The sequence below is a fragment of the Sardina pilchardus genome, chromosome 8 (assembly GCF_963854185.1).
Source record: "Sardina pilchardus chromosome 8, fSarPil1.1, whole genome shotgun sequence".
Taxonomy (NCBI): Eukaryota; Metazoa; Chordata; class Actinopteri; order Clupeiformes; family Clupeidae; genus Sardina; species Sardina pilchardus.
In genome coordinates, this window is record NC_085001.1 from 2,634,382 (window position 1) to 2,659,996 (window position 25,615).

Consider the following 25,615-nt stretch of genomic DNA (forward strand, 5'->3'; position numbering starts at 1 on the left):
GTCTGTGTTGTTTATCCTTGTGCATTAATAATGATAATCATAATAATATGTCATTGAAATAATGCATATTACATAATAATAATGACATAATAAACATAATAATATTAATAATAATGAACATAAATGATCATCCTTCTGGGGCTGATTCTGTCATGAATTTAATTTCTTACAATAGACACATGATGAGCTGCAGTTGCAGGGTTTCCATGGGCTCCGTCTGGAGCATTGCACTACATTATACAATTTAATGAATGTAATACAGTCCTCTGAGCAAAATCATCAGCTGAGAGTTTGTTGCTGAGTTTGTGTCGTAGTCCTGTACAGGCCTATACCTTTTAATTCTGTGTAGTCCTGTGTAGTTGTTCACATGATCAGGGAGGTGATCTGTGTTTTTGAGTTGTGTAAACTCTCAAAAGTCTTTCTCGTAGACCCCAGGGTAGCTCGGCCCGGATACATCAGAGAGGGTAAAGCAAACCAGGGCGCTAAATCATACTTGGGTCTACTGACCTCTACTGGTAAGATATGTCTCTGCAAGCAAACCTCGGCCTGACAGAAACAAAACAACTCAAGGAGGAAACAAATGGCTAGGACAATTAGTTACTGTGTCCATTTTTAAGCCAATTTCTTTTACTTGCCACAAAGTAAAACAACCTGTTAAAGAATATTTGCATAATTTTTCCATTTTGTCTACGTTAAAGCTTAAAGATGGATCCGTAGAAATCAACTTTTAACCCGATTAACGTGGGCGTAATTAGTTAGCTCACGTTAGCTAGCTAGCGTGTAAACTGCTTTGGTGGTGTTGTGACACTGAGGTTTTCGGTACTATTAACGTCACGACACCGTTTAACGTTAGCTAACGTTATTTATTATTTATTGTTTAAGTTATCGCCATACTAGAGTTGTTTAAACATGCCAAAATGTTTGAGAAGGTGTTTAGAGCAGGTTGTCTCGTAAGAACTGGACATGTCATCCTTACTTGGGCGACAACACTTGTGTTATTTTTACACGATACAGGTAAGGTTTTCCAGTGTAAGCTGACGAACAGGGGTCAAATCGTGGCTTTAAAAAAAACTTTCTGAGTTTTATAACCTAATGAACGGATTTTCCTAGATTTGCGGAAGTATGAGGAGAAAGGGGAGTTGGCACATCCGGTGGTTTTCGCATCCTTGGTGCTGATCTCCGTGATGCTCTACTTCACGGTTTCGCTCATGGACCCGGGGTTTGTGCTCAGCGACGTTGAGGTGATGATTAAAATCCACCCCATGGCCTGCGTGCTACAAATGTATAAAAAAAACAGGTTTTCACTGGGTAACTTCATAGCCTACAGTTTAACTTGCTGGTGTTATGATCTGTCAGATATCATCTACAAATGAAGAACTGGAAGAAATGATGCCACAGACTGCCCGTCTTAGACGTTGTGGATACTGTTTACTACTGGTATGCCTACAATACATAACCAAATGATAGTATTTTACATAGCACAATGATAGTATTATCAGTGTGTGTTTCTGAGAATACACTGCATGTTGCTTTTGGTCTGACACTCCATCCTAAAGTTATTTTTCTCCCAAACAAACAGCAACCGATGAGAGCCAAGCACTGCAAGGCATGTAACAAATGTGTGAGACGGTTTGACCACCACTGTCCCTGGATAGAGAACTGTGTGGGGGAGAGGAACCACCGCTGGTTCCTGCTCTATCTGGGAGTCCAGCTGCTGGTTCTTCTGTGGGGCCTGCAGACTGCCTGGTAAGTGACGCTTCATGAGGACCCATCCAAACACTAGTTGATTGTGAGTAAATGCAGTCTCCGTATTTTGAGTTGAGGCAAAACTGAGATTTGGGCACTGCACTCCAAACAGTGTGCGTGCGTGCGTGCGTGGGTGCGTGCGTGCGTGTGTGTGTGTGTGTGTGTGTTAAAGGTGTTTAAATGAAGCATGCTATCGGCTCTCTCCAGATCATCTTACCACATGTGCAAACAGCTTGCCATCCCATACTCTTGGTAGTAATTACTATGTACCAAAATGTGTGTTGACCCTTTGCATCTACTATGTGTCTTTGTTCTTGTTTATACCACTACTCTTTATATATGAATATTTATTATTTAATGTAATGTGTTATTGTGTTAAATGATTTAATAATTTAATTTATTATTTAACACTGTGATGTGTGTGCAAACTGTCTAAGCAGAACTGACACCACTCTCCAGATTGGTTTCAAACACATTTTAACTACTCAGATACACAAAGCCCAAATGGCTAACATGCAGTTGTGTGTGTCATTTGTGTGCGGAACAGGTCTGGTGTTGTTTTCGCCCCGACGTGGAAACTGTGGTTGGTGCAGAACGGCTTCCTGCTGGCTGCTCTCGGGGTGACGGGCGTGTTCTCGGGCGTGGTGGTGCTCCTGCTGGGCTGCCACCTGCACCTGGCGTCCAGCAACACCACCACCTGGGAGTTCATGGCGCGCCACCGCATCGCCTACCTCAAGCACTGCGACTCGGAGGAGAACCCCTTCGACCGAGGACCGCTCTGCAACCTCTGGGACTTCTTCTGCGTGTGTCGGACCGTGGCTTGGGAGAGAGTGTACGCCAAGTTCCGAGCAAGTGCAGTGTGTGACTGACTACTGAGTATGGACACCGTGCTGGGAGGCATCTCTTCCTGTAAAGCCCAGCACTGTGGCTACCGCAGTGACGATTGGTGCTCCTCGACACTCGACATTCAGGAAGGAGTTTGCCATTGTGCTGCTGGATGCATGATATGCATATCGTGGACATGGTGTATTGCTGAGCAACACTTGCCATCCATGCTTCTGATTGTCTTGTCATGGAGATTACAGTTAACATGAATTGTCTGTAATACATTCCCAAAACGTCCAAAAGTCCCCCAGTCATTTTGACTCTAAGTGGCACACTACATCGGATTCCTCATCTTTTTCAGAAGCAAAAGTTCGCCTCAGGCTTTTCTAGGTTTATATGTTATATTGTTTTAGAATAATCAAAATGGATTTCTTCAGCTGTTTCTGGGGAAACGTTTACTGAATTTGTAATGAAAGGTTTGTTTCAAGACTTTCTCTTGCTTTAATGTAATTTACTACAAATTAACTTTAAATAAATAATTGTATTTATTATTGGGCCTTCATTGAAATGTTTACAGTGCAAAAACACCATTCATTCAAATATTGGAAAAATATGACAAAAAAGGTTGTTCCTTAACCATGTTTCAAAACGGCATAACAAATGTTTCTATTATAGAGACAAAACACAACTTATACTTATAGGGATGCATACATGCAGTATGTAGTATCGGGTCATGTTAATAGTTCTGTGAATTCTGTCCCAACCGTTTCCTTTAAGGAGGATTCTTGTACTTGTACTGCTCTTGTATGCACAGAGGCCTACGGTAAAAGATCATCTATCCGCAATACAGAATTGTTATTGTTAGTAAAGCATGTACCCTCTTAAATAGTTTTTAGTATTCACATAATATGGCTGTTTGGCCTCGGAACAGACAGTGCAGTATAGGCCTCTACTTTGTTTTTAAAAATCTAGATCTCTGCAGAATGTTTTGTTGATCCTCCTCGGATGTTTTGCGGGACCAAAATCCCGCCCGTTTTGTAGTTTTTCCACACCACTCCCTATCTCAGGGTTCCGCCTATCAGGTCGCAGATTCATTTTCGAGCGCAGGACTCTGTAGGCTGCCCGCGAGGAGGCGGAGCACGTGTTCAGTTTGCGCTTCTTGCGCGAGGCGCGTTCTTACCGGGGGAGCGCGTGAGTGACTAGGTTGTGTGGTTGTACGCGTGTGTGTGTTTGCATTCCCTCGCGAGCGCAGCACACTTCCTTTCTTAAATTCTTGTCCTAAATTGCAGGCAGAGTACAAAATTCGATCAGTAGCGTATTTTCTAGCGACTTGTTCCTCAACCAGCGAAAATCATGTCAGCCTCAGCGGCTAAAGTGAGTAAAAAGGAGCTGAACTCTAACCATGACGGAGCGGAGGAGACCTCTGGTAAGGAATGGCGGCCTTGTGAGCATCGCCATTTTCACTTTCTCTTGTTCCTCGTTACGGAGTTCTGGATATGTCTTAGAAATAATAATGTTATGTGTTATCAAACACCAGTCATGTACGGTGCATGTGTTTTGTAATATTCTTGGTTGGGACTTGGTTAGCTCTGTAGCTCTTTGAGTGCTGGAAGGCACACCGGTGGTGGAAGCCATATTGATATCGTTATGCTAGTTAGCTAACTAGCTAGCTTCACAATGCTGAATTATGTCACAATGTAATGCAAGGCATGTTTTATTTTATCGAGCTACATGTTAAACCCAACAAAGCCGACGCAAATTTCACGAGCATCTAATCGCCACCTCCCCAACGAACATAGAATTTGCTAGAAGTGTACCAAGTACGCCCGAAACACTAACTTAATGCATTGAATGAATCACTAGGTCTGCGCTAGCCAACTAGCCAGCCACTATTGTTGTTTTGCCCCGCCGCCATGATGTCGCCAGCTAGCTAACAGTAGCAGGCAAGCTAATGTTGTCCAACGTTGTTGCGAGTTGATGTGAACCATTGACTATAGCAGAAGCGAAGGTCCGCATTTCATATCAAATATTGAAATGGGGCAACATTGTAAATCAACTTTTGGATGTAGCACTTGTTTGGGGTTTGCCGTTTGTATTTGACCGTTAGCCACTTGCTAACTTTAGCACATAGCCCGAGACCGCTTCATTACCACGGCAGGAGCGGACGCCCTGCGAGCTGCCGCACATTTAAACCACGCGGGCGGCATTCTCAATCTCCAGGTGCAGGAAAAGTCGCTCGGGCGCGCGGTTTAACGTATATGTTGCATTTGTTGCGTTTTTCTCGCAAGTGATTTGGTCAATATTCCCTTGAAGCGCCCGTTTAATGTTGCGTTTTAAAGTATGTTTATGTTTGTCTTTCGCTATTATCAGGAAGGCCATGTGCTATTCCGCAGACGGAATTTAATTGTAAGATGGGGAATGATTATATACAGCACACAATGTACTTTAATTTTCTAGCTTCCTTTGATTTTTTATTTTTTTTAATAAGTGAACATTTTTGAGAACCTAAACAAAAAAATATGTCATTGTCGTTTCATGTATGCAGAGAAAGAGCAACAGGAAGCCATCGAACACATCGACGAAGTACAGAATGAAATTGACAGGTAAGATGTTCACTAACTTTATCTTGCAGACCTTGAGTTGTGCAAAGGGCATGTCAAGTTTGAGATTGGTCATACTCATGTTTTCTGTCTGTGTCTGCAGACTTAATGAGCAAGCAAGCGAGGAAATATTGAAAGTTGAACAGAAATACAACAAACTCCGCCAGCCATTCTTTCAGAAGAGGTCAGAACTGATCGCCAAAATCCCCAACTTCTGGGTCACAACTTTCGTCAACCACCCTCAAGGTGAGTGTGTGTGTGTGTGTGTGTGTGTGTGTGTGTATTGATGTTATGATGCTGAATGCCTGCTGTGTGTATTACCCAAACAAATTGTGTAAAAGCGATGCACAATGGAACTCCACAATCATGGATGGCAGTGATTTCATGGTTGCTAAAGTAGTCCTTATTTTCTTTATCTTCTCAGTCTCTGCTCTTCTTGGTGAGGAAGACGAGGAGGCCCTTCATTATCTGACCCGGGTGGAGGTGACGGAGTTCGAAGACATCAAGTCAGGATACAGAATAGATTTTGTGAGTAATGTTGAGAGTCTGTTCAATGATTTAATGGCTATGATTTTATGCGGCAATGACTGAAGCTAACTGTGACCCCCCCCCCTTCTCTTGTTTCAATTTGTAGTACTTCGATGAAAATCAGTACTTTGACAACAAAGTTCTTTCCAAAGAGTTCCACCTGAACGAGAGTGGGGACCCGACTTCAAAGTCAACAGAAATCAAATGGAAATCAGGAAAGGTGAGCTACGCAGCCTTTTGCTCTGATACGTTTGAGATCTTTTCCAGTCATCCATCTTTTCTTTGGGAGTGATTGAGTGTACCATTTTACTTAACTTTCAGTTTGCAGCTTAAAGTTGGATGTTTATTCCTTGGTCGCTCTGTCTTTGCTGAATGTGTCATGCCAAGTCAGTTTCCAAAGTTGAGACCCACCCAGAATTGATGGATGATTTTGACATTTGTAGTGTTTGCCTGGGTAAACATGTCTGCTCAGTTAAGGGACAAAGAAATGCACTATGTTTTATCATCTGAATATTTGCTGTCCAGATATTCTTTGCTCTGACCCATTAGCAGAGAAGAAAACATTGATTATGCCTCACCACTTAATGAATTATTACATGGCTCACTACAAAAATGAACCTGCTATTGTTCATTTCTAAAACATAAAAATAATTGTTGGTGGGGAAACTGTCTTTAAGTGCAACTGTTTCACAATAGAAAAAAATATTTTTATTTGTCTTTTTTTAAATTCACCAATTAGAGTATCTAAAAGCTGTTTATTCCCTAGCTGACAAATATTGAGCGTCTGTAGCTTGACCCCAGTGCGTCTGTCCTTGTATCTCCACAGGACCTCACAAGTCGGTCTGGGCAGACGCAGAACAAGGCCGGCAGGAAGAGGCAACACGAGGAGCCGGAGAGCTTCTTCACCTGGTTCACCGACCATTCCGACTCAGGGGCCGACGAGCTTGGCGAGGTCATCAAGGATGACATTTGGCCCAATCCCCTGCAGTACTACCTGGTTAGTCACACACACACACACACACACACACACACACACACACACACACACCGGGGCTCTAGTATGTCCAGAATTGAATTCCAGTGAAGTTGGTAGAATGCCCTATAACAGGGTTGGAGTCAATGAAGAGATGTAGAAGTCCTGTGAACAGTTAAGGAACAGGTCTCTCTCTAGATTCATAATAACAAGATAATTCTTAAGAGATGTAAACAGTTAAGGAACAGGTCTCTCTATGGATTTATAATAACAAAATAATTCTGAAGTGTGACCTGAATATATGAATGTCGCAATCAAAGGCTTCCATTTGATGTAATATGAACTTAAATGACCAGTTAGAATTGGCGGTCAATACACATTTTAAATCTGCACAGTTGATTGTTGTGGGGGGCGATGAGAACCTCTTGTCATGTCTTAAAGGGACAGTAGCTACTCTGCCAGTGTTGAACGCCTCTCACCTGCTCAAATAGTTTTTGTTTTAATTTTTTGTGCTGTTTTGCGTTGGCACAGGTGCCCGACATGGATGATGAGGGCGAAGGGGAAGATGACGAAGAGGATGAGGAGGGTCTGGAGGACATAGACGAGGAGGGCGAAGATGACGGAGAAGAGGACGAGGACGAAGAAGATGGGGACGATGGAGAGGTACGTTGTCCGCGTGATGTATAGGTTGCCTTGGCGATAAGTCAGTTTCAGCACCAGTAATGTTGCTGCTCTACTCAAGCTGTTGATCCAGCACCCAGTTTTAAAGACATAAGATTGTGGATGAGTGTTTCATGCTCGTGTGGAACTTGCACATGTTGATCAACAGTTGACCAGACCTTTGTTTCGTTCCTTCCAGGATGATGACGGGGAGGACGACTAAAGCCGAGAAGACCGGACGTTCCTCACCCTGCACCCTCCTCCTCCTCCTCCTCCTCTTCTTCTCCCCCCCCCACTTGATTTCTCCAGCATTTTTTTCTGTTTCGTTTTTCTCAAGAGCAGGATGCTATCTCTCTCTGTTTGTTTTATGCTCCTCCTTCCTCTCTCTCCTCCTCCGTTGAGCCACCTCCCCAGACGGTGCCATGTCCAAGGTTGCCCCTCCCCTCCCTCCTCCTTGACGGACTCATAATAAACTGACTGCTAAATCCCGCCTCCAAGGCACTCTCACCATCTCAGTCCCCAGATGTATTTGAGGTAAACGACAAACTTAGTGTCAGCACGTCATCTGGACCGGATCAACCAATAAATAGCAATTTATATATATGTACAAATATGTATAATTTTCTTCCTGTAAAAGGTTGTGTGGAGAGAGGGGAAAAAAAACAATGATCAAAAGCCATGGCGCAGTGAACTTGCTAGTTTTAGCATTTCACAGGTTTGTTATTTTTCCTTTTCCACTCGTAAGGCATTAGAGCCCTTCCAGATGTGTTTTCCTGTCATGTGGTTTAACAATAGTCATTACCAGCTCATTCCTGTCGCCTCTTGTAACATTGTTTTGAGGTCATTTTTGGGTGGGATGGGGTCTTTGAAGGTTGTGTATGGGAAGGGTGGGTTTGACACCATTATTTTGAGTTTTGTTTTTGATTTTTAACTGTATTGTTTTACAGACATCCACACGATTTGAAATGACTTTTTGATAAAGAAAATAAAACTAAAACGGGAAAAAAAAGATGCCTTTCGGCCCCACTGCCTCAGCAAAATTAATTGGAAGCTTCCGCTAATCTACTTGGTATTTACACAGGGGTTTAACCTACAAAATGTTTGAAAGTTACTTTGGTAAAATAAAATTAAATGTTGACACAGATGTTTCAGATTATTCCAACATTGGTCAACAGAATCATTCAGCTGTTACTTGGATGAGCCGCAAGTCTTTTTTATTAAACAAAAATATTGAATAATTGTCAGAAAACTCAGCTTCTGAATGCTTTGGGTGTGACGAGGAGAGACGAAGCAAAGTGTTCGCGAAGCAACCTCTGGATGATCAACGCCACAAAGGTCTGCTGCGAGTCATCAAACTGCTCAGTGCTGATTGTCGAGGGCCAATCGCTGGGTTGAAATGCCCAACCTGGAAGTAGAAATCATGTAAGAAAAAGGCAACCGTAAGACATTTACAAATACTTAAACTTCAACTTGCTGTTCATGTTTAGCATGCAGAGATAAGATCAGAGACTGACCAAGGTGCGCTCTGCACCGGGGACATGTGGCGATGGTCCAAGCGTAGCCAGGAAACCAGGTGAAGTGCTTCTCTGCGGGCCAGTGTTTCCGCACGTCTGCGGTCTTAAAAGTTATCACTTCGAACTGATAACCCTGAGGGTTTTCAAACTTCTGAACCGACACTCTCTTTTCCCCGACAACGGTATCGTTTCTATGAGACAGTGCGAGGCGGCTGTGTACGAAGTTGGCGTCTGACTCGAGCGCGATTTCGTGTCCACAGGATCTGCACAAGAGCAAGTCGCCACTACCGGAGGCGGTGCCGCACGCATGGCCGCACTTAACGCAAAGCAACACAACTAGAAACTGAAGGATAAACGTGAGCGGTAGGCGCCTGCATACGCCCATCTCATCTGAACTGCAGCTCTGCAGCTCCATACCCGTAAACTTGTGTGGCACGACCTGTTCGATCTGACGTGTCCACTGTTCGAAGTCCCATATGCCTCGTCTAGGGACAGCCGATCCGGAAAATCCAGTTTTGTGCTATTGCTTTACATTTCAAAAAAGTCTCCGTCACCACGAAATAAGATATGATCCATTTCTGTATGTAAACGAAAACGTTTCAGTATCGTTTCAAAGTTTCAATGGTGGTAGAATGTAGATGTTATTGTCGCATTTCACCCACACGTATTTATCAATGTTTACCATAGACTATGCACCCAGTAGAACAACCAATGAAGGAGCATAAAGTAATTCCTCTTTATTAAACCGTGTAGCGCCCTCTACTTAGGAGGACTGCATACAAAAGTTGCATTGAGTCGCTCTTCAGATTTCTGTGAGGCCATCGACTGTAGCCCTTATGAATGGGCTCATACCTCTGGGAGCTGCATCTAATTGATCTATAATGTCTGCCCTTCAGTACACTTCAGAATGTTGGCTGTGAAGGCTCTGTGAGCAGGCCAACCCACGTATTGAATATGTATGTCTGATATGTATAGGTAAACAGATTAGAGGTGAGAACTATACTTCTCCAACGTTCATTAATTCAATGTAGATAAATGTATCATAAAAAACAGTGGAAAGTGCTTCTTTACACTAACTTGAGTGCAAGATTCTAAATCTGCACTACTGATTGCAGCCTGCAAGGTCTACGCTTTATAGCAAAATTACTTCAAAGTTATGATGCGATGCTTAATTTAATACATACAGTCTAATACACAGTAGTGCGCTGTCCAGCCATGCAGTCGGAGACTCAAAGGAAATTCCACATAGATGTGATGGGAAGGTAATTAGCCCATTTAATGAGATCGCCACTGTGCTGGTCAGACCGAAACAGGAAGACATTTTACCCTGCCAGGTAATTATCACCAGTGCTGCCAGACACATGGGGTGGCTCTCAACATCTCTCTTCCATCCTCGGTCCTCCAGGCTCGTTCCCACTGATCTATAACCAACACCGGATAGACTATCCCATTGTTGCCGCCCCATCATTCTTTATGTAGATCAGTGAGGACGAGGACCGGGGAAGGAAGGGAGGATGCATAAAAGAAGAATGAGAGGCACCCTGGGACACTGTGGAAGGGGCGTATTGGAGCTGCTTATGCATATCTCTGTGTGTGTATTTTATACAAACACGTTTGCATTGGCCAGAAACAAGGCCAGTGCTTCCCAAATCTTGATAAAAATCATTTCATGGCAAACAGTGCTGAGGCGTTTTCTCTTAACTAAATGGAAGAATGAACATCCCACAAACCACTTGGATGCTAAGATGTGCACAATTTAATACTGGTAAAGCATGCTTTATAAAAGCATGTACGCAGTACACTTCATTTCATTTATGCACAGGTATAATACATCATCCATGACATTAAAATGTACTTAAATGTATGGCTTAAGCAGATGTCATGATTAACAATCTATTAATGCAAATAAATAAAAAAAAAAGAGTTAGCACCCCCGTAAAATGAGGATACTGATGACTTGACATCGGAGATAGTCAAGAACAGTAAAAGCTCAAGCCTGGCCTAACCAGTTAGCTAATTAAAACACACTTATCTAACTTTACCCATCATGTTAAATTTCACATACTGTGTAGTATGACAAATAACACCACAGAAAAAAAATCCATGCATGGTTTGAACACTATATTCCTTCTGTACAAGGTAGCCAAGCACCCTAAACTGACTTAAGGCTTAATACCGCCGAGGGTATCATCAACACAGGCACAGTGCATAGACCTCTAAAGTTCACCTACAAAAAGGACCCGAAGCTGCCATCTTTGACCATATAAGGAAATCAGGATCTCCATACATGGGCAAAGATGCTACCCAGATGTCCTTATATGGGCAAAGATGGCCGCTTTCGGGTCCTTTTTGTAGGTGAACCTCAGAGGTCTATTGTTACTAGCGAAAGGGGCCGTCTCCTGGACGGCCCGGCTGTGAGGCTGAGTAGCATGCGGATGTAGCGCGAGGGAGGTTTCTTTCGACTGCAGCAGCTGTTCGGGGTATAGTAGTCAGGCGGTCTGATGGATGGCCCGAGGATCCATGCATTTAGAGGAACACCATGCCGATCTCCAATCAAGACCTTGCCAAGGCGGGGCTTATGGGAGAGCCACCAATCAGGTCCTCCAGAAGCCAGACGCCAGCTGTCCCTTTGGAGGCGGGATCTGTTTGGTTCTCAAAGCATTCTGGGAAGGAAAAGAGTACTTCTGAGTAATGTGCAGCCACTGGGTAGAGACACATCTACAATTTAGATCATATTAGGTTAAAGCCAACAGGTTTCCAAACAAAGAAATGGTTTGCTTTAGATTGAGAGATTGTATCTTTACGTGAAACTGAAATATATGGACTCTGGGGTTCAGTTTAGACCAAAACAGATATGAACTGATCCACTCGTCATCACTGTAATTCTAAACAACTCAAACATATCAAAGATTTGCTTTGCTTGTTAAAAGACTCTGCTAGCCTTTTATTAGGGATATGTGGGATGGCCATGCCGCAACACAGACGCTTTTAACGACCATGCCGCAACACAGACGCTTTTAACGACCATGCTGCAACACAGACGCTTTTAAACTAGGGGTATGTGGGATGGCCATGCCGCAACACAGACGCTTTTAACGACCATGCCGCAACACAGACGCTTCTAACGACCATGCCGCAACACAGACGCTTTTAAACTAGGGGTATGTGGGATGGCCATGCCGCAACACAGACGCTTTTAACGACCATGCCGCAACACAGACGCTTTTAACGACCATGCCGCAACACAGACGCTTTTAACGACCATGCCGCAACACAGACGCTTTTGACGACCATGCCGCAACACAGACGCTTTTAACGACCATGCCGCAACACAGACGCTTTTAACGACCATGCCGCAACACAGACGCTTCTGAGGTGACCAGCGCGGACCGTAGAGTGGTCAGCTCACCTCCAGGAACTGCTTGAGCCGCATGACGGAGCCCATCTGCCCCGTGCTGGTGACCGCTTCGATCCTGCAACACAGAGATACGGCCGTCAACGCAGCGCTTCGGCACGTCTGGAAAATGAAACGTAGCTGCACTGCACGTCTATGAGCCTGCGCCAGCACCACTGGAACAACTGGGTTGCAATGCAAAGCCTCCGTAAAAGTTCTGTACACAAGAGGACAACGCTTTACCCGTGCAAAAAAACAAAGAAATGTCTTAGTGCATGCGTGCACACATGCCACATGCTTTGGCCTAGAGCTACATAGCGGAGGAGTAAAATACTACATACTAGCCTGAAGTTAAAGTCAACATCCAAGCCTGAAGTACAAGTTAACATCCTAGCCTGAAGTTAAAGTCAACATCCAAGCCTGAAGTACAAGTTAACATCCTAGCCTGAAGTTAAAGTCAACATCCAAGCCTGAGGTACAAGTTAACATGAAAGCCACTGATAATTGAACAGAATGTGACAGCTGAAACGAAACTATGTACAGTAAGAAGCGCAACACAGATGGAGTCTCTAAAAAACAGAATAGTTAACCAGCAGACTACAATCAGTCTCTAAAAATCGTTCTTAACCGTCTTGAGTCAGAAGAAATGTATAGGGAGGGAAAGTAATCTCATCGCCATCTAGTGGTTGCGTTCCTAGAGGCTAGCGGGAGGGGATGGGATTTTCTTTTAGAAAAAATATATCTCGGCCAATGATGGGAAGTTAGTTAAATGCCTTCAGTATGCTATGCATTTAGGTCAGCTCTATTGCTTCTAGTGGTCATACTTTATTTTTTAGGATCAGTTTAATTGTTTTGAGTTTGTCTGTAACATGGTGATAACGAACTACAGTACTAGCTACAGTAGCATTTGACGTCACCAGTTTGGGCGCTTCATCTCCAACTGATCAAAACGGCAATTTGCTGAACTGGCTTTACATATTTTTGTAATAACAGAGAGCGATGTAAACCGAGTGGTAATTACCTTTATGTTGGGATAACTTGTGTTGTGCTCCTACTCACACAAGAGCTGGCAGTAAGTGTGATTGTCTACGAACTAACCAACTAGCTAACAGGCTAATAAACAAACCATGCTAGGCGAGTAACGTCGTGGAAGGGTGTCACGTCACTTGTAGTTGTAGTCCTTTTATGAAATGAAACGAGCAATTACGTTTTTTTAAAATAAGGCGAAATAGGGTCTGATATTTTCACAGTTAGTAGATTATTACAGTATGAAGACTGAAAAATATTTTTGGTGGATAAGATCGCTGGTATAGCTGCGTGGTATTTATTTGAAAAGTCGGTCTATGGGACTTAACATTGGAGCTGCTCTTCGATAGGAACGCAACCACTTGGGGCGCTGGTTTTCACTTTCCCTCCCTATTCAAATTTTTTAGTGTGTGTGTGTGTGTGTGTGTGTGTCTGTGTGTGTGTGTGTGTGCGCGCAGTGGTGGTACCTGGGAAAGTAGTCGTCCTTGATGAGGAAGAGGAGTTTCCAGAACTGACCCTGGTACTGCTTCAACAGCTCATGACCGCACACCTGAATGGATGGATGAATGAATGAACAAATCAACAAACAAACAGACAGACAAACAAACAAACAAACCAACAAACAACACACGCATTCACCCCTGAATTAATCAAAATACTGCTAATCAACCCCAATTAATATGCATCAGAAGTCATACTGCTAGAACTAGCTGCTTACTCTCAAATTGTGATTTCCCAAGACCATTTAGTTCTGTTAAACAGCGGTATTTAAATACAGCTCATCATTTAGTTGTGTTAAATAGCTATGTTACTAAATAAGCTCTTTAAACTCATCATTTAGTTCTGTTAAACAGTGGTATTTAAATAAGCTCTTTAAACTCATCATTTAGTTCTGTTAAATAGCTATGTTACTAAATAAGCTCTTTAAACTCATCAGGCGCTGGACCTTACCTCCAGGAAGTCAAAGAGGAGCGTTGCCGTGACGTCGGCCAGAGGCTCCATGTTCAGCATCTGGGCCAGCCAGCGCCAGCCGTGGTTCAGCCCGTGAGGGTCCGGCTAGGAGAGGACCGCAGGACAACATGAGTGTGTGTGTGTGTGTGTGTGTGTGTGTGTGTGCTGTGCCCCTGGGGGTCCGGCTAGGAGAGAACCGCAGGACAACATGAGTGTGTGTGTGTGTGTGTGTGTGTGTGTGTGTGCTGTGCCCCCGGGTGTCCGGCTAGGACAGAACCGCAGGACAACATGTGTGTGTGTGTGTGTGTGTGTGTGTGTGTGTGGAGTCCGGCTAGGACAGGACCGCAGGACAACATGAGTGTGTGTGTGTGTGTGTGTGTGTGTGTGTGTGTCTGTCCGGTTAGGACAGGACAGGACCGCACAGCAACATGAGGACAGGCCACTACGCTGCTCAACACCGTGTGTGTGTGTGTGTGTGTATGTGTGTGTGTGTGTGTGTGTGTGTGTGTGTGTTGTGAATGTACTCCTTGTTGGGGGTGTAAGGCCATCGGAGCGGAATGATTGCGCGTGGGTGTGTGCGTGTCTGTGCTTGTGTTAGAGCGGTGACTGTGCTCTTCCTTGGAGTGGAAGACAATCACAGCTGAACGACTGAGAGTGTGTGTGTGTGTGTAAAAGCTGAGACTGTACCTCTTGTTTATTAGTGTATGGCCGTCGGAGTGGAATAATTCTCTGTGTGTGTGTGTGTGTGTGTGTGTGTGTGTGTGTGTGTGTGTGTGTGTGTGGTGACTCACTCCTCGTTTATTGGTGTAGGGCCATCGGATCTGAATGATTGTGTGTGTGTGTTGTGACTCACTCCTTGTTTGTTGGTGTAGGGCCATCGGAGCTGGATGATTGTGTGTGTGTGTGTGTGTGGTGACTCACTCCTTGTTTACTGGTGTAAGGCCATAGGAGCTGGATGATTGTATGTGTGTGTGTGTGTGTGTGTGTGTGTGCTCACTCCTTGCTTGTTGGTGTAGGGCCATCTCAGCTGGATGGTGTGTGTGTGTGTGTGTGTGCTCACTCCTTGCTTGTTGGTGTAGGGCCATCTCAGCTGGATGGTGTGTGTGTGTGTGTGTGTGCTCACTCCTTGCTTGTTGGTGTAGGGCCATCTCAGCTGGATGACGGCGGCGTAGAGGCGGATCATGCCGCTCATCCTCTTCAGGAAGCTGTCCTGCGCCTCCACCCCGGAGTCCTCCACGCGGTATCCCAGGATCCTGTGCGGGCGCAGACATGAGTCAGCAACAACACCACGCCATCACTCCAGGAAGTATGAGCAGGAATCATAGAGATGAATTTACTACCTTTTACTGCCATTTTTACTACCTCCACAACACGTTTTTACTACCAGCACGACATCAAGCAGCCCATTTTCTACTGTGTGACTTAATAGCGGTAATGCCATTCCAGGTATCAATGGGGGTTTTGCAGACAGAATAGAATAGAATAGAATAGAATAGAATAGAATAGAATAGAATAGAATAGAATAGAATAGAATAGAATAGAATAGAATAGAATAGAATAGAATAGAATAGAATAGAATAGAATAGAATAGAATAGAATAGAATAGAATAGAATAGAATAGAATAGAATAGAATATATACTTTTTTGATCCTGTGAGGGAAATTCAGTTCTCTGCATTTAACCCAATTTAACCGAATTAGTGAGCACACAGTGAGGTGAATCACACAACCCAGAGCAGTGAGCTGCCTGCCCAACCAGCGGCGCTCGGGGAGCAGTGAGGGGTTAGGTGCCTTGCTCAAGGGCACTTCAGCCATGGTGGACTGGTCGGGGACCGAACCGGCAACCCTCCGGCTACAAGGCCGAAGCCCTAACCAGTACACCACGGCTGCCCCACAGTGCCGAATGCTTCCGGGTCATTCCCCATGATGGGCTCAAGAAGGGGCTCTTTAAATGACGGGTCGTCAATCCAAGTTTGCGAACACGTACATTTCCCAAATTTCACACAAGTGGCAAGTGGCTAATATCAACGGAGGCAAAAAGGCGGGAAAACGCAGTTTACTTCTATGTCATCGCTATCAACTCCGCCTCACTCAGGTCCTGTATATACAGTATTCTGAAACTAGGCTAGATGAAGTTCAGACCTGGAGACACAAATATTAAGCAGAAAATGGAAACTCACTATATATTGAGGTGGTGATGAGATATTTACTACCAAGTCAGATTGCGTTTGTTACCTTTTGCTACCTTCCAAGGGCCTTAAAGAGACCCTATGCAACTTTTTCATAGTCATAAAATCGCTTAGAAATCGTTGTTTTGCTTGACTGACCAGTTTTATCGAAAACAGTCACATTTCCTCCCGCCCCTAATGTCCCTATCCGCTATTACAACCTTGCAACTTTCTGAAAAACGATCGTCTGCTGTTTACATCTGGAAGTCAGAGACGCGAAAGGAACAAGAAGAACCACGCTTGCAATTTATATATTTATATATAGCCTATATATGTATAAATATACACGCTAAAGCTGTCGGGGAAGCTCTGCAGAGAAATATGCAAGCATAAAACGAGCGAAAACGAAAAACGAAACCGAAACCAGAGGTGAAATCGCCAATCCTGCATTATTCCTCTTTAATAGCGATAGATTCTTTTCACTGCACCCATCACATCACACTCACTCATAAATGAGTAGACTTATAGACAGGCAGAAACAAACTAAAAGCTTAAGAGTCTTATGAAAAGAACAAAAAATATTTTCATTATTTGGGAACACTCAGAGAACAGAGAGGTAATGGGTAATGCTGTTATAGAAGCTGAACTTATAAAACGCTACTCAATGCCTGCTTTATTAAAAAGTTGATTAAATTATCTCATACAACTACACTGTGCTTCAGTCACTCACTCTGTCCAGCTGTGAACTTCAGATTGTAATGCTTGTGCTGTTCCATCTAGCTCATCACAACAGTCATGTCGTATTTTCAATGACCAAACACAACCACTTAGTTTTGTTTCCACTGAGTGCAGCTCATAGCTTGCGCTTTATGTAGAAAGGAAAAGGCTAAATGAGGACATTGAGAATTACAAATGCACGATCCCTAAGGCTTTTACGCACGTGGAATGCACCATCCCTAAGGCTTTTAACAGCATCTCCTACACTCTCCTGATGCATTTAATTTCAGCACCGTTGTGACACTCATTCATACAACATGACTTGCAGTAGCACTTCCAGGCCAGATGGGGGCAGCATCAGCCCTTTTAGTGGCCGGGCTCTTACCTCTGGTAGTCCTCCACGGAGGTGCCCTCCTTCATGGGCGGGTAGTAGGGCACGGCGTAGGGGCACTTCTTGTGCAAGTGTGCCAGGATGAGGTCGCCCACCCGGGGGTGCAGCTCCCACACGCCCGAGGCCACCACCGCGATGGGGAACGCAGCCTCGTGATGCGACGCCACCTCCTCCTCCCCTTGTTTCTGGAGACACACACACACACACACACACACACACACACACACACACACACACACACACACACACACACACACTGATCAATAACAGCACCACTACACACACCACCGCGATGGGGAACGCAGCCTCGTGATGCGACGCCACCTCCTCCTCGCCTTGTTTCTGGAGACACACACACACACACACACACACACACACACACTGATCAATAACAGCACCACTACACACACACCACCGCGATGGGGAACGCAGCCTCGTGATGCGACGCCACCTCCTCCTCGCCTTGTTTCTGGAGACACACACACACACACTGATCAATAACAGCACCACTACACACACACCACCGCGATGGGGAACGCAGCCTCGTGATGCGACGCCACCTCCTCCTCGCCTTGTTTCTGGAGACACACACACACACACACACACACACACTGATCAATAACAGCACCACTACACACACACCACCGCGATGGGGAACGCAGCCTCGTGATGCGACGCCACCTCCTCCTCCCCTTGTTTCTGGAGACACACACACACACACACACACACACACACACACACACACACACAGATCAATAACAGCACCACTACACACACACACCACCGCGATGGGGAACGCAGCCTCGTGATGCGACGCCACCTCCTCCTCCCCTTGTTTCTGGAGACACACACACACACACACACACTGATCAATAACAGCACCACTACACACACACCACCGCGATGGGGAACGCAGCCTCGTGATGCGACGCCACCTCCTCCTCCCCTTGTTTCTGGAGACACACACACACACACATACACACACACACACACACACACACACACACAATGTTCACTCCCAACACTGATGGAACCCTGTTGTCTGGTCTATGTCCGTGTTGTGGGTCTGTCCAGTGCCACCCTGTTGCATCTTGCATGTGCTGTTCTATGCCTACTGCAGCACAAACCTAGCCAGGCCATCACCAGACTAACCGCAAAAAGTTACGATTGAACATCAGTCTGGGGAGTCTGCGCTGTATTTCTACTGCAGCCGTGATCATCAATGGGCATAGTTCTTTTTTTTTTTAAAGTATATTTTCTGGCCTTTTTTGCCTTTATTAGTATAGGATAGTGAAGAGGTAGACAGGAAACAAGTGGGAGAGAGAGATGGGGTGGGATTGGGATATGACCGCAGGCCGGATTTGAACCTGGGTCCCCATGGGCACTCGGACCCGTAAATGGTATGGGCGCTGTAGCCTGCTGCGCCACAGCGCCCCCCATCAATGGGCATAGTTCTGTATGCATTTGGGAAGTCCTTCAACCAATCAGACCAACGTTCCGGGTGCGCCTGGTGGATAAGATAGTTTGTGACTGAATGATTGAAACGTGGACAGGAAGCAGGAGAGATAAATGTGCAGGTTTCCAGCCTGAGCTGCAGGGCGAAATCCAATCGTCGGCTGGTCTGGCTGGGTTTACCCAGTCTAGCACAAATTGCCAATCTGGGACGAGCAAATGAAAGCTGAAAGTTAAATCCAGAAACTCACCACAAACTTCTCGGCCAGTTTATAGCTCACGAACTCCAGGCCGTGGGGGTGCAGGGAGGTGGACACGGACTTGCCCCCGGAGACCACCGGTCGCCCGGACAACAGCTTGTCAATCTTGTCAAAGACCTCCCTCAGCTTGGAACCTAACAAGAAGAACATTTGGTCAGCATGTTCACCCTGATGTGATGATTGAGGGGGATACACTAACTAGGAGAGACTCCCTGTTATACTGAAAGTCTAGCAGAAATACTTAGCAAAATACTTGCTGCTAAAACTGTTAAAAAAAAGAGACATCAACACTAATCAGTTTTGCATTAAAACATGCTGTACTACTAACTTTCTTGAAGTGTACTTAAAGAAAATAATGTCCATTCTTACACACCTGACACACTCGAGATTTGACTGACAGGGATGGTAGCAGCCTTCTGAAGTTCCATTCGAACCTTCTTGGTCTGTAAAATACACATTTCATTTAGATTTTATTGCACATTACCGAACAAATGAGACCCACCCAAGTTAGTCTCGTGTCACAGAGAAAGCGGAACCAACCTGCATGTCCTTCGTGCTGTTCAGGTCTTCAAAAGACAGCGCACACTGATGTGCTGCTTGCTGTAGTTCTCTGAACCACTTGAGGGTGCTCTCATCCGCACTGTTCTGCAAGCCTGAAGAACAACAATACCAGTCAGAGATCATGATGTCCACGTTTATCCCTCCACAAACTCCACGTCTCTATAACTGTACGTACACACCGCCGGAGACTTGAGCTTCCAAGATGCTTTGGCCACTCTGACGTAGTAGCATTCTATGTTCCTTGCTGGTCGTTTGGTCGCTGAACCGCGTCATAGCTCATTACCATAAAGTTGAGCCACTTTCGACTTTCTCTAGTCGCTCAAGACGCCCAAAACACGACGCCGACGCGGCGGTGTGAACGTACAGTAACAATATCCCTCACAAACTCCAAGCACGTCTCTATAACAATAGAACTCAAAATATTTTTGGGAACACGTATGCTACCAAAGGAAAATAAATACCCAGATTCTTGCACCCCCCCCCCCCCCCGCCCCGCCCCGCCCCGCACCCTGTTTCTAGCCCCCCTCTCGTACCCTGCTTCTTGGCACCCCACCTTGTGTAGCCCCCCGTACCCTGTTTATAGCCCCCCTCTCGTACCCTGCTTCTTGGCCCCCCACCTTGTGTAGCCCCCCGTACCCTGCTTCTAGCCCCCCCCCTCGTACCCTGTTTCTAGCCCCCCTCTCGTACCCTGCTTCTTGGCCCCCCCGTACCCTGTTTCTAGCCCCCCCCTCGTACCCTGCTTCTTGGCCCCCCCGTACCCTGTTTCTAGCCCCCCTCTCGTACCCTGTTTCTAGCCCCCCTCTCGTACCCTGCTTCTTGGCCCCCCCGTACCCTGTTTCTAGCCCCCCCCCTCGTACCCTGTTTCTAGCCCCCCCCTCGTACCCTGTTTCTAGCCCCCCTCTCGTACCCTGCTTCTTGGCCCCCCCACCCTGTTTCTAGCCCCCCTCTCGTACCCTGTTTCTAGCCCCCCTCTCGTACCCTGTTTCTAGCCCCCCTCTCGTACCCTGCTTCTTGGCCCCCCCACCCTGTTTCTAGCCCCCCTCTCGTACCCTGCTTCTTGGCCTTCTCCTTGGCGGCGATGGCGGCGTTCTTCTTGTCCAGCTCCTGCTGGGCCTGCAGCTGCTCCTGCTGCCTCTGCGCCTCCTGCTCCTCCTGCTGCCTCCTCCTCCGCTCCTGCTCCTGCACCTCCTGCTGCTGCAGCTCCCGCACCAGCGACCTCATATCCTGCAGCGCGCGCTCCACCACCACCATGTCCTCCACGCTGGGGAACTCACCCTACACACACACACACACACACACACACACACACGTTAATATCCTGCAGCGCGCGCTCCACCACCACCATGTCCTCCACGCTGGGGAACTCACCCTGCGCACACGCACGCACGCACGCACGCACGCACGCACGCACGCACGCACGCACGCACGCACGCACTCTCCATCCATACTGACTCATAGAGAGGCCCAGTAACCTAAACCCTCATCTACTGAGCGCACGCGCACACGCACACACAAACATTTGTGGTCCTACATTTTTCAGGCCTTCATAGCACACCAATTACCTAGTGCTGGACTGATGCAACATAACAGATTAATATCAGACAATGCCATCAGTAAATGTCCTTAAATTTGTAGATACAGTAGTTGATATCAGTCAACGAGGCAGATATTGGTCAATACTGGTGTTGGCCGTTATATATGCAATCCATTCACACCAGATGAGAAGACAGCCTGTGACACACACACACACACACAGTGTGACACACACACAGCTAGCAGCAAAACCCTAACACTTCTCCATCATCACTCCATCATCTATCACTCAGACATACACAACAGGCACACAAACCTGTCTAAAACCACTCATCACCCATCACACACACACACACACACACACACACACACACACACACACACACACACACACACACACACACACACACACACACACACACACACACACACACACACACACACACACACACACCCATCACACACACACACACACACACACACACAGAGAGAGAGAGAAGAGAGTGTGTGCTGACCTCTGCGGTGGTGCGCACCACCTCTGAGACCTGTGAGCAGAGCTGGTTGGCGCGCGTGACGATGGCGGCGTGGTCGAGCGCGGTGTTGGGCTCCAGCAGCTGATGCAGCTGCAGCACCTCCTCCTGCACGGCGTTGAGCGCCCGCAGCCGCTCCCGCGCCTCCGCCTGCCGCTGCCGCTCGAGCTCCGCCTCCCGCACCCGCTGCTGCTCCGCCTCCCGCAGGCGCAGGTTCAGGATCTGTCGCCGCGGAAACACACAGGCGTCAATCACAGCCAGAGAGCGTGAACAGGAAATGGGAATAAGCTTTATTGGCCAGGTTTGTGTAAACAAACTAGGAATTTGATGCCGGTTAATCGAAGGATACCCGAATGCAGAACAAGTACATTTAAGACTTTGTAAAGAGCATTTTAACACTATTATTAATCATATTTATGTCCCAGAGAACTATTAGCAAAGTTAGTACAGTAAATATATTTGTTCTCTGAACTACTACAAACTTAACTTCACAGTAGCTGCTACAAAGTTTTTTTGCTTTTTTTATCAGTTATCTGTTCCATGTGAATGGTATTAGAATTGTATCATATTGTGATTTACTGTACAACCATTGACTGTAGTCATCGTGGTCATCAGGAGATTTCCTAAAACACTCCAATTCAAACAGTAACTGAACCACCGCTCTCATCCAAAGAGGCTTCAGAAGCAGTGAAGGACAAAGGGCCAGTAGTTGAGATGAGGGCCCAGTTCCGTAGCTACCTTGATCCGCTTCTGATGCTCCTCCTTCAGCTTCTCCTGGCGTCCCAGGCTCTCTTGTGCCCTTCAGAGAAACAGAAAGGTCATGAAGGAAACTAAAAAGGACTCTTACACAAACACTCTATGAACTATGGCTGGATATGGCGTCATTACAATGACTACAGGCTCCACTACAGCTCCACTAACTATAAGTAGAATACCTGACTGTTTGCATTTGCACCTGAGGTAAATATGAAAGGCAACATCCTGAACAGCACATCTCAAGGTAACCAGATCAGTCCTCATACCCCCTTAAGTGTTCAACATTATAATCTCTCCACCATTTACCAATTGTAGCCGTTACACAATACTTTAGGAAAACGTAACCCTGAACGCCACCTCCTCTTTGTCCAGCATGTATCCACTATGTCCCTAACTAGTGTCCAATCACCTACTCTTTATCTGACTAGTGTCCAATCACCTACTCTTTATCTGACTAGTGTCCCATCACCTACTCTTTATCTGACTAGTGTCCAATCACCTACTCTTTATCTGACTAGTGTCCAATCACCTACTCTTTATCTGACTAGTGTCTCATCACCTACTCTTTATCTGACTAGTGTCCAATCACCTACTCTTTATCTGACTAGTGTCTCATCACCTACTCTTTATCTGACTAGTGTCTCATCACCTACTCTTTATCTGACTAGTGTCCAATCACCTACTCTTTATCTGACTAGTGTCCAATCACCTACTCTTTATCTGACTAGTGTCCAATCACCTCCTCTTTATCTGACTAGTGTCTCATCACCTCCTCTTTGTCCAGCATGTCTAACTGGTCTCCGATCACCTACTCTTTGTCCAGCATGTATACACTATGTCCCTAACTGCTCTCTGATCACCTCCTCTTTGTCCAGCATGTATCCACTATGTCCCTAACTGCTCTCTGATCACCTACTCTTTGTCCAGCATGTATACACTATGCCCCTAACTGGTCTCCCATCACCTACTCTTTGTCCAGCATGTCCCTCATGCTCTGGAATTCTTGTCGCTGCTTCAGCTCCATGAGCTCCTCAAAGCGCTTCAGCTGCTCCGACTCCAGGCCCGCTACCGTGGCAACCAGACGCTCCTGGAGTTCCACACGCCGGTTCAGCTCCGCCTAGTGTGTTGTGGGGGCAGGAGTGATTACCACAGGATGTTCACGTGTGTGTGTGTGTGTGTGTGTGTGTGTGTGTGTAGGTGGTGGTTAAGGACAGGACATTCAAAAATACATTGACATGCCAAGGGATCTGTATATAATTGTACAAACCAAATGAGCATAGCATGAGTTCCCCCTCTTCTCCTCGTATGTAAATCTAGTAGTTAAATGCACTGTAATGCAGCACCAGTCCTGCTAAACTAGACACCCACACACCACAAGACAGGCTGTGGTGGCGCAGGAGGAGGGGAGGGGAGGGGAGGAGAGGAGAGGAGAGGAGAGGAGAGGAGAGGAGAGGAGAGGAGAGGGGAGGAGAGGAGAGGAGAGGAGAGGAGAGGAGAGGAGAGGAGAGGAGAGGAGAGGAGGAGCGCAGGAGCAGAGGAGGGGAGGAGAGGAGGGGAGGAGAGGAGGAGGGGAGAGGAGAGGAGAGGAGCGCACCTTGGCTTTGGCGCGGTGTTTCTCCTCACAGATGCGGATGAAGCCGGCCACCTGGGTCGCCTTTGGTGACATCAGCGAGATGGCGGGAGGCGGGGTCGGGTTGGCCACTGGGCTGAGGTCAGCCTCCCTCTGCTCATCGTCCTCGTCCTGCCGCAACACACACACACACACACACACACACACACACACAACACAGGACCCGTGAAGGTCACATCTCAACATAAAGGTCACAGACATAATCTGATGGATGAGTAAACTACATTACTGAATCAGCAGATATAATAACGTATAGTTACTCCATAACATATAGTGAATCCCTATTATTTACCAGTTAGGAAAAAACAACTGAGAGGCTGATACGCTTGACTGCATTTCCCTCACTCACCTGCTTGTCATCCGGTTTGGAGCTGGAGTCCGGTGGGGAGGAGAGAGTGACGGGCGAGGTGGCGCGGGGCGAGGCCGGGCTCAGCAGCGTCTGGTACGGGCTGGTGGGGAGAGAGCTGGACAGCGGCGCCTCCTCGGACAGCCCCGGGCTGGTGTCCCGAGAGGGCGAGCACAGGGAACGAGTCTTCTGCAGAGGCCGAGTGCTGAGCCTCTTCAAGATGAGCCCCGATAGCGGAGACAGGCTAGGAGACTCATTACAGCCGTCCAAGATGTCCTAGTGAAAGATGAGCAGGCCGTCAACAGCGGTCACACGGGCATGGTGCACACATACACGAGTTTGTCCAAAACGCGCATGTGATATATCATACTACACTGACTAAGGTCACTGACGTTAGATAAGGTTAAGTAACGTTAGACAGATTCCATGTTTACTTCCTGCGTAACCACATTCCAATACTGCATTCACATGATCATGTTGAGTAGGTGTCAAATGCACAAAAATGACGACCTCAGCAACGGATATCATTTATCACGCATGCTAGCCATCGCTGGACAAACACATAGGGATCAACTGTTAGGATAGCTGGACATCACCTAGCATACTAACGTACTGCATCTAAGTTATGGTAAAGTAGGACATTATTCATCCAACAGATAACTTTATAGCATGAAAATATGTTGAATGTAGTTTAACGTTAGTACAGAAATCATCCAATATCACCTCAGTGATGGTAGGCTAATGTCATTTTGCTAAAATTAGCAAAGATGTGCGGTGGCCCACCCTCACTGACAAGCACGTTAGCAGGCTAGCTCTGTAGCTAAACATTCGGTGTCGGGGTTTTTGTCCTACCTCTCCCTTCTCAAGCCAATCCGGGTTGTACTTTAATTTTCCTTTTGCTGAATTTTTCAAAGCTTCTAAAGTTTCCCATCGCAAACTTTCCGCAGGCATTTCACACACTAAACAGGACACAGAGACTGGCCACCGATCGTGCCAAACTACAAGCTGACAAGGTACCGGGGAAGTGCCGTAGACGGGTTTGAAAACTACAAATG

The 25,615-nt window shown here is 46.3% G+C and overlaps 4 protein-coding genes across 5 annotated transcripts; 2 read left to right on the forward strand and 2 right to left on the reverse strand.

The window, feature by feature from the left end:
* The first annotated feature begins 556 nt into the window (after window positions 1-556).
* LOC134088392 (palmitoyltransferase ZDHHC12-A-like) lies at window positions 557-3,120 on the forward strand. The gene is made up of 5 exons (XM_062542331.1): window positions 557-1,014; window positions 1,111-1,241; window positions 1,357-1,437; window positions 1,580-1,746; window positions 2,294-3,120. Exons 1-5 carry the CDS (start codon window positions 918-920, stop codon window positions 2,613-2,615), a joined length of 798 nt encoding a protein of 265 aa, XP_062398315.1. The 5' UTR covers window positions 557-917; the 3' UTR covers window positions 2,616-3,120.
* Window positions 3,121-3,726: 606 nt separating this feature from the next.
* LOC134088393 (protein SET-like) lies at window positions 3,727-8,474 on the forward strand. Its single transcript, XM_062542332.1, has 8 exons — window positions 3,727-3,997; window positions 5,117-5,174; window positions 5,275-5,417; window positions 5,596-5,699; window positions 5,806-5,919; window positions 6,526-6,696; window positions 7,204-7,335; window positions 7,532-8,474. Exons 1-8 carry the CDS (start codon window positions 3,925-3,927, stop codon window positions 7,553-7,555), a joined length of 819 nt encoding a protein of 272 aa, XP_062398316.1. The 5' UTR covers window positions 3,727-3,924; the 3' UTR covers window positions 7,556-8,474.
* Window positions 8,475-8,529: 55 nt separating this feature from the next.
* Window positions 8,530-9,540, reverse strand: si:ch211-51h9.7 (uncharacterized protein LOC558400 homolog). Its single transcript, XM_062542333.1, has 2 exons — window positions 8,847-9,540; window positions 8,530-8,737 (listed from the first exon to the last, which is right to left on the reverse strand). Exons 1-2 carry the CDS (start codon window positions 9,259-9,261, stop codon window positions 8,583-8,585), a joined length of 570 nt encoding a protein of 189 aa, XP_062398317.1. The 5' UTR covers window positions 9,262-9,540; the 3' UTR covers window positions 8,530-8,582.
* Window positions 9,541-10,579: 1,039 nt separating this feature from the next.
* Window positions 10,580-25,615, reverse strand: gle1 (GLE1 RNA export mediator). Of its 2 annotated transcripts, XM_062542335.1 has the most exons (17): window positions 25,413-25,614; window positions 24,564-24,836; window positions 24,179-24,325; window positions 23,553-23,701; window positions 22,567-22,627; window positions 21,814-22,050; window positions 20,815-21,040; window positions 19,745-19,857; window positions 19,578-19,647; window positions 19,196-19,338; window positions 17,817-17,834; window positions 17,487-17,659; window positions 15,341-15,470; window positions 14,218-14,322; window positions 13,734-13,816; window positions 12,256-12,319; window positions 10,580-11,509 (listed from the first exon to the last, which is right to left on the reverse strand). In XM_062542335.1, exons 1-17 carry the CDS (start codon window positions 25,509-25,511, stop codon window positions 11,441-11,443), a joined length of 2,160 nt encoding a protein of 719 aa, XP_062398319.1. In that variant the 5' UTR covers window positions 25,512-25,614; the 3' UTR covers window positions 10,580-11,440. The 2 variants fall into 2 exon arrangements, with proteins under 2 accessions (XP_062398319.1, XP_062398318.1); XM_062542334.1 differs by lacking the exon at window positions 17,817-17,834 and having other exon boundaries at window positions 17,487-17,677; window positions 25,413-25,615.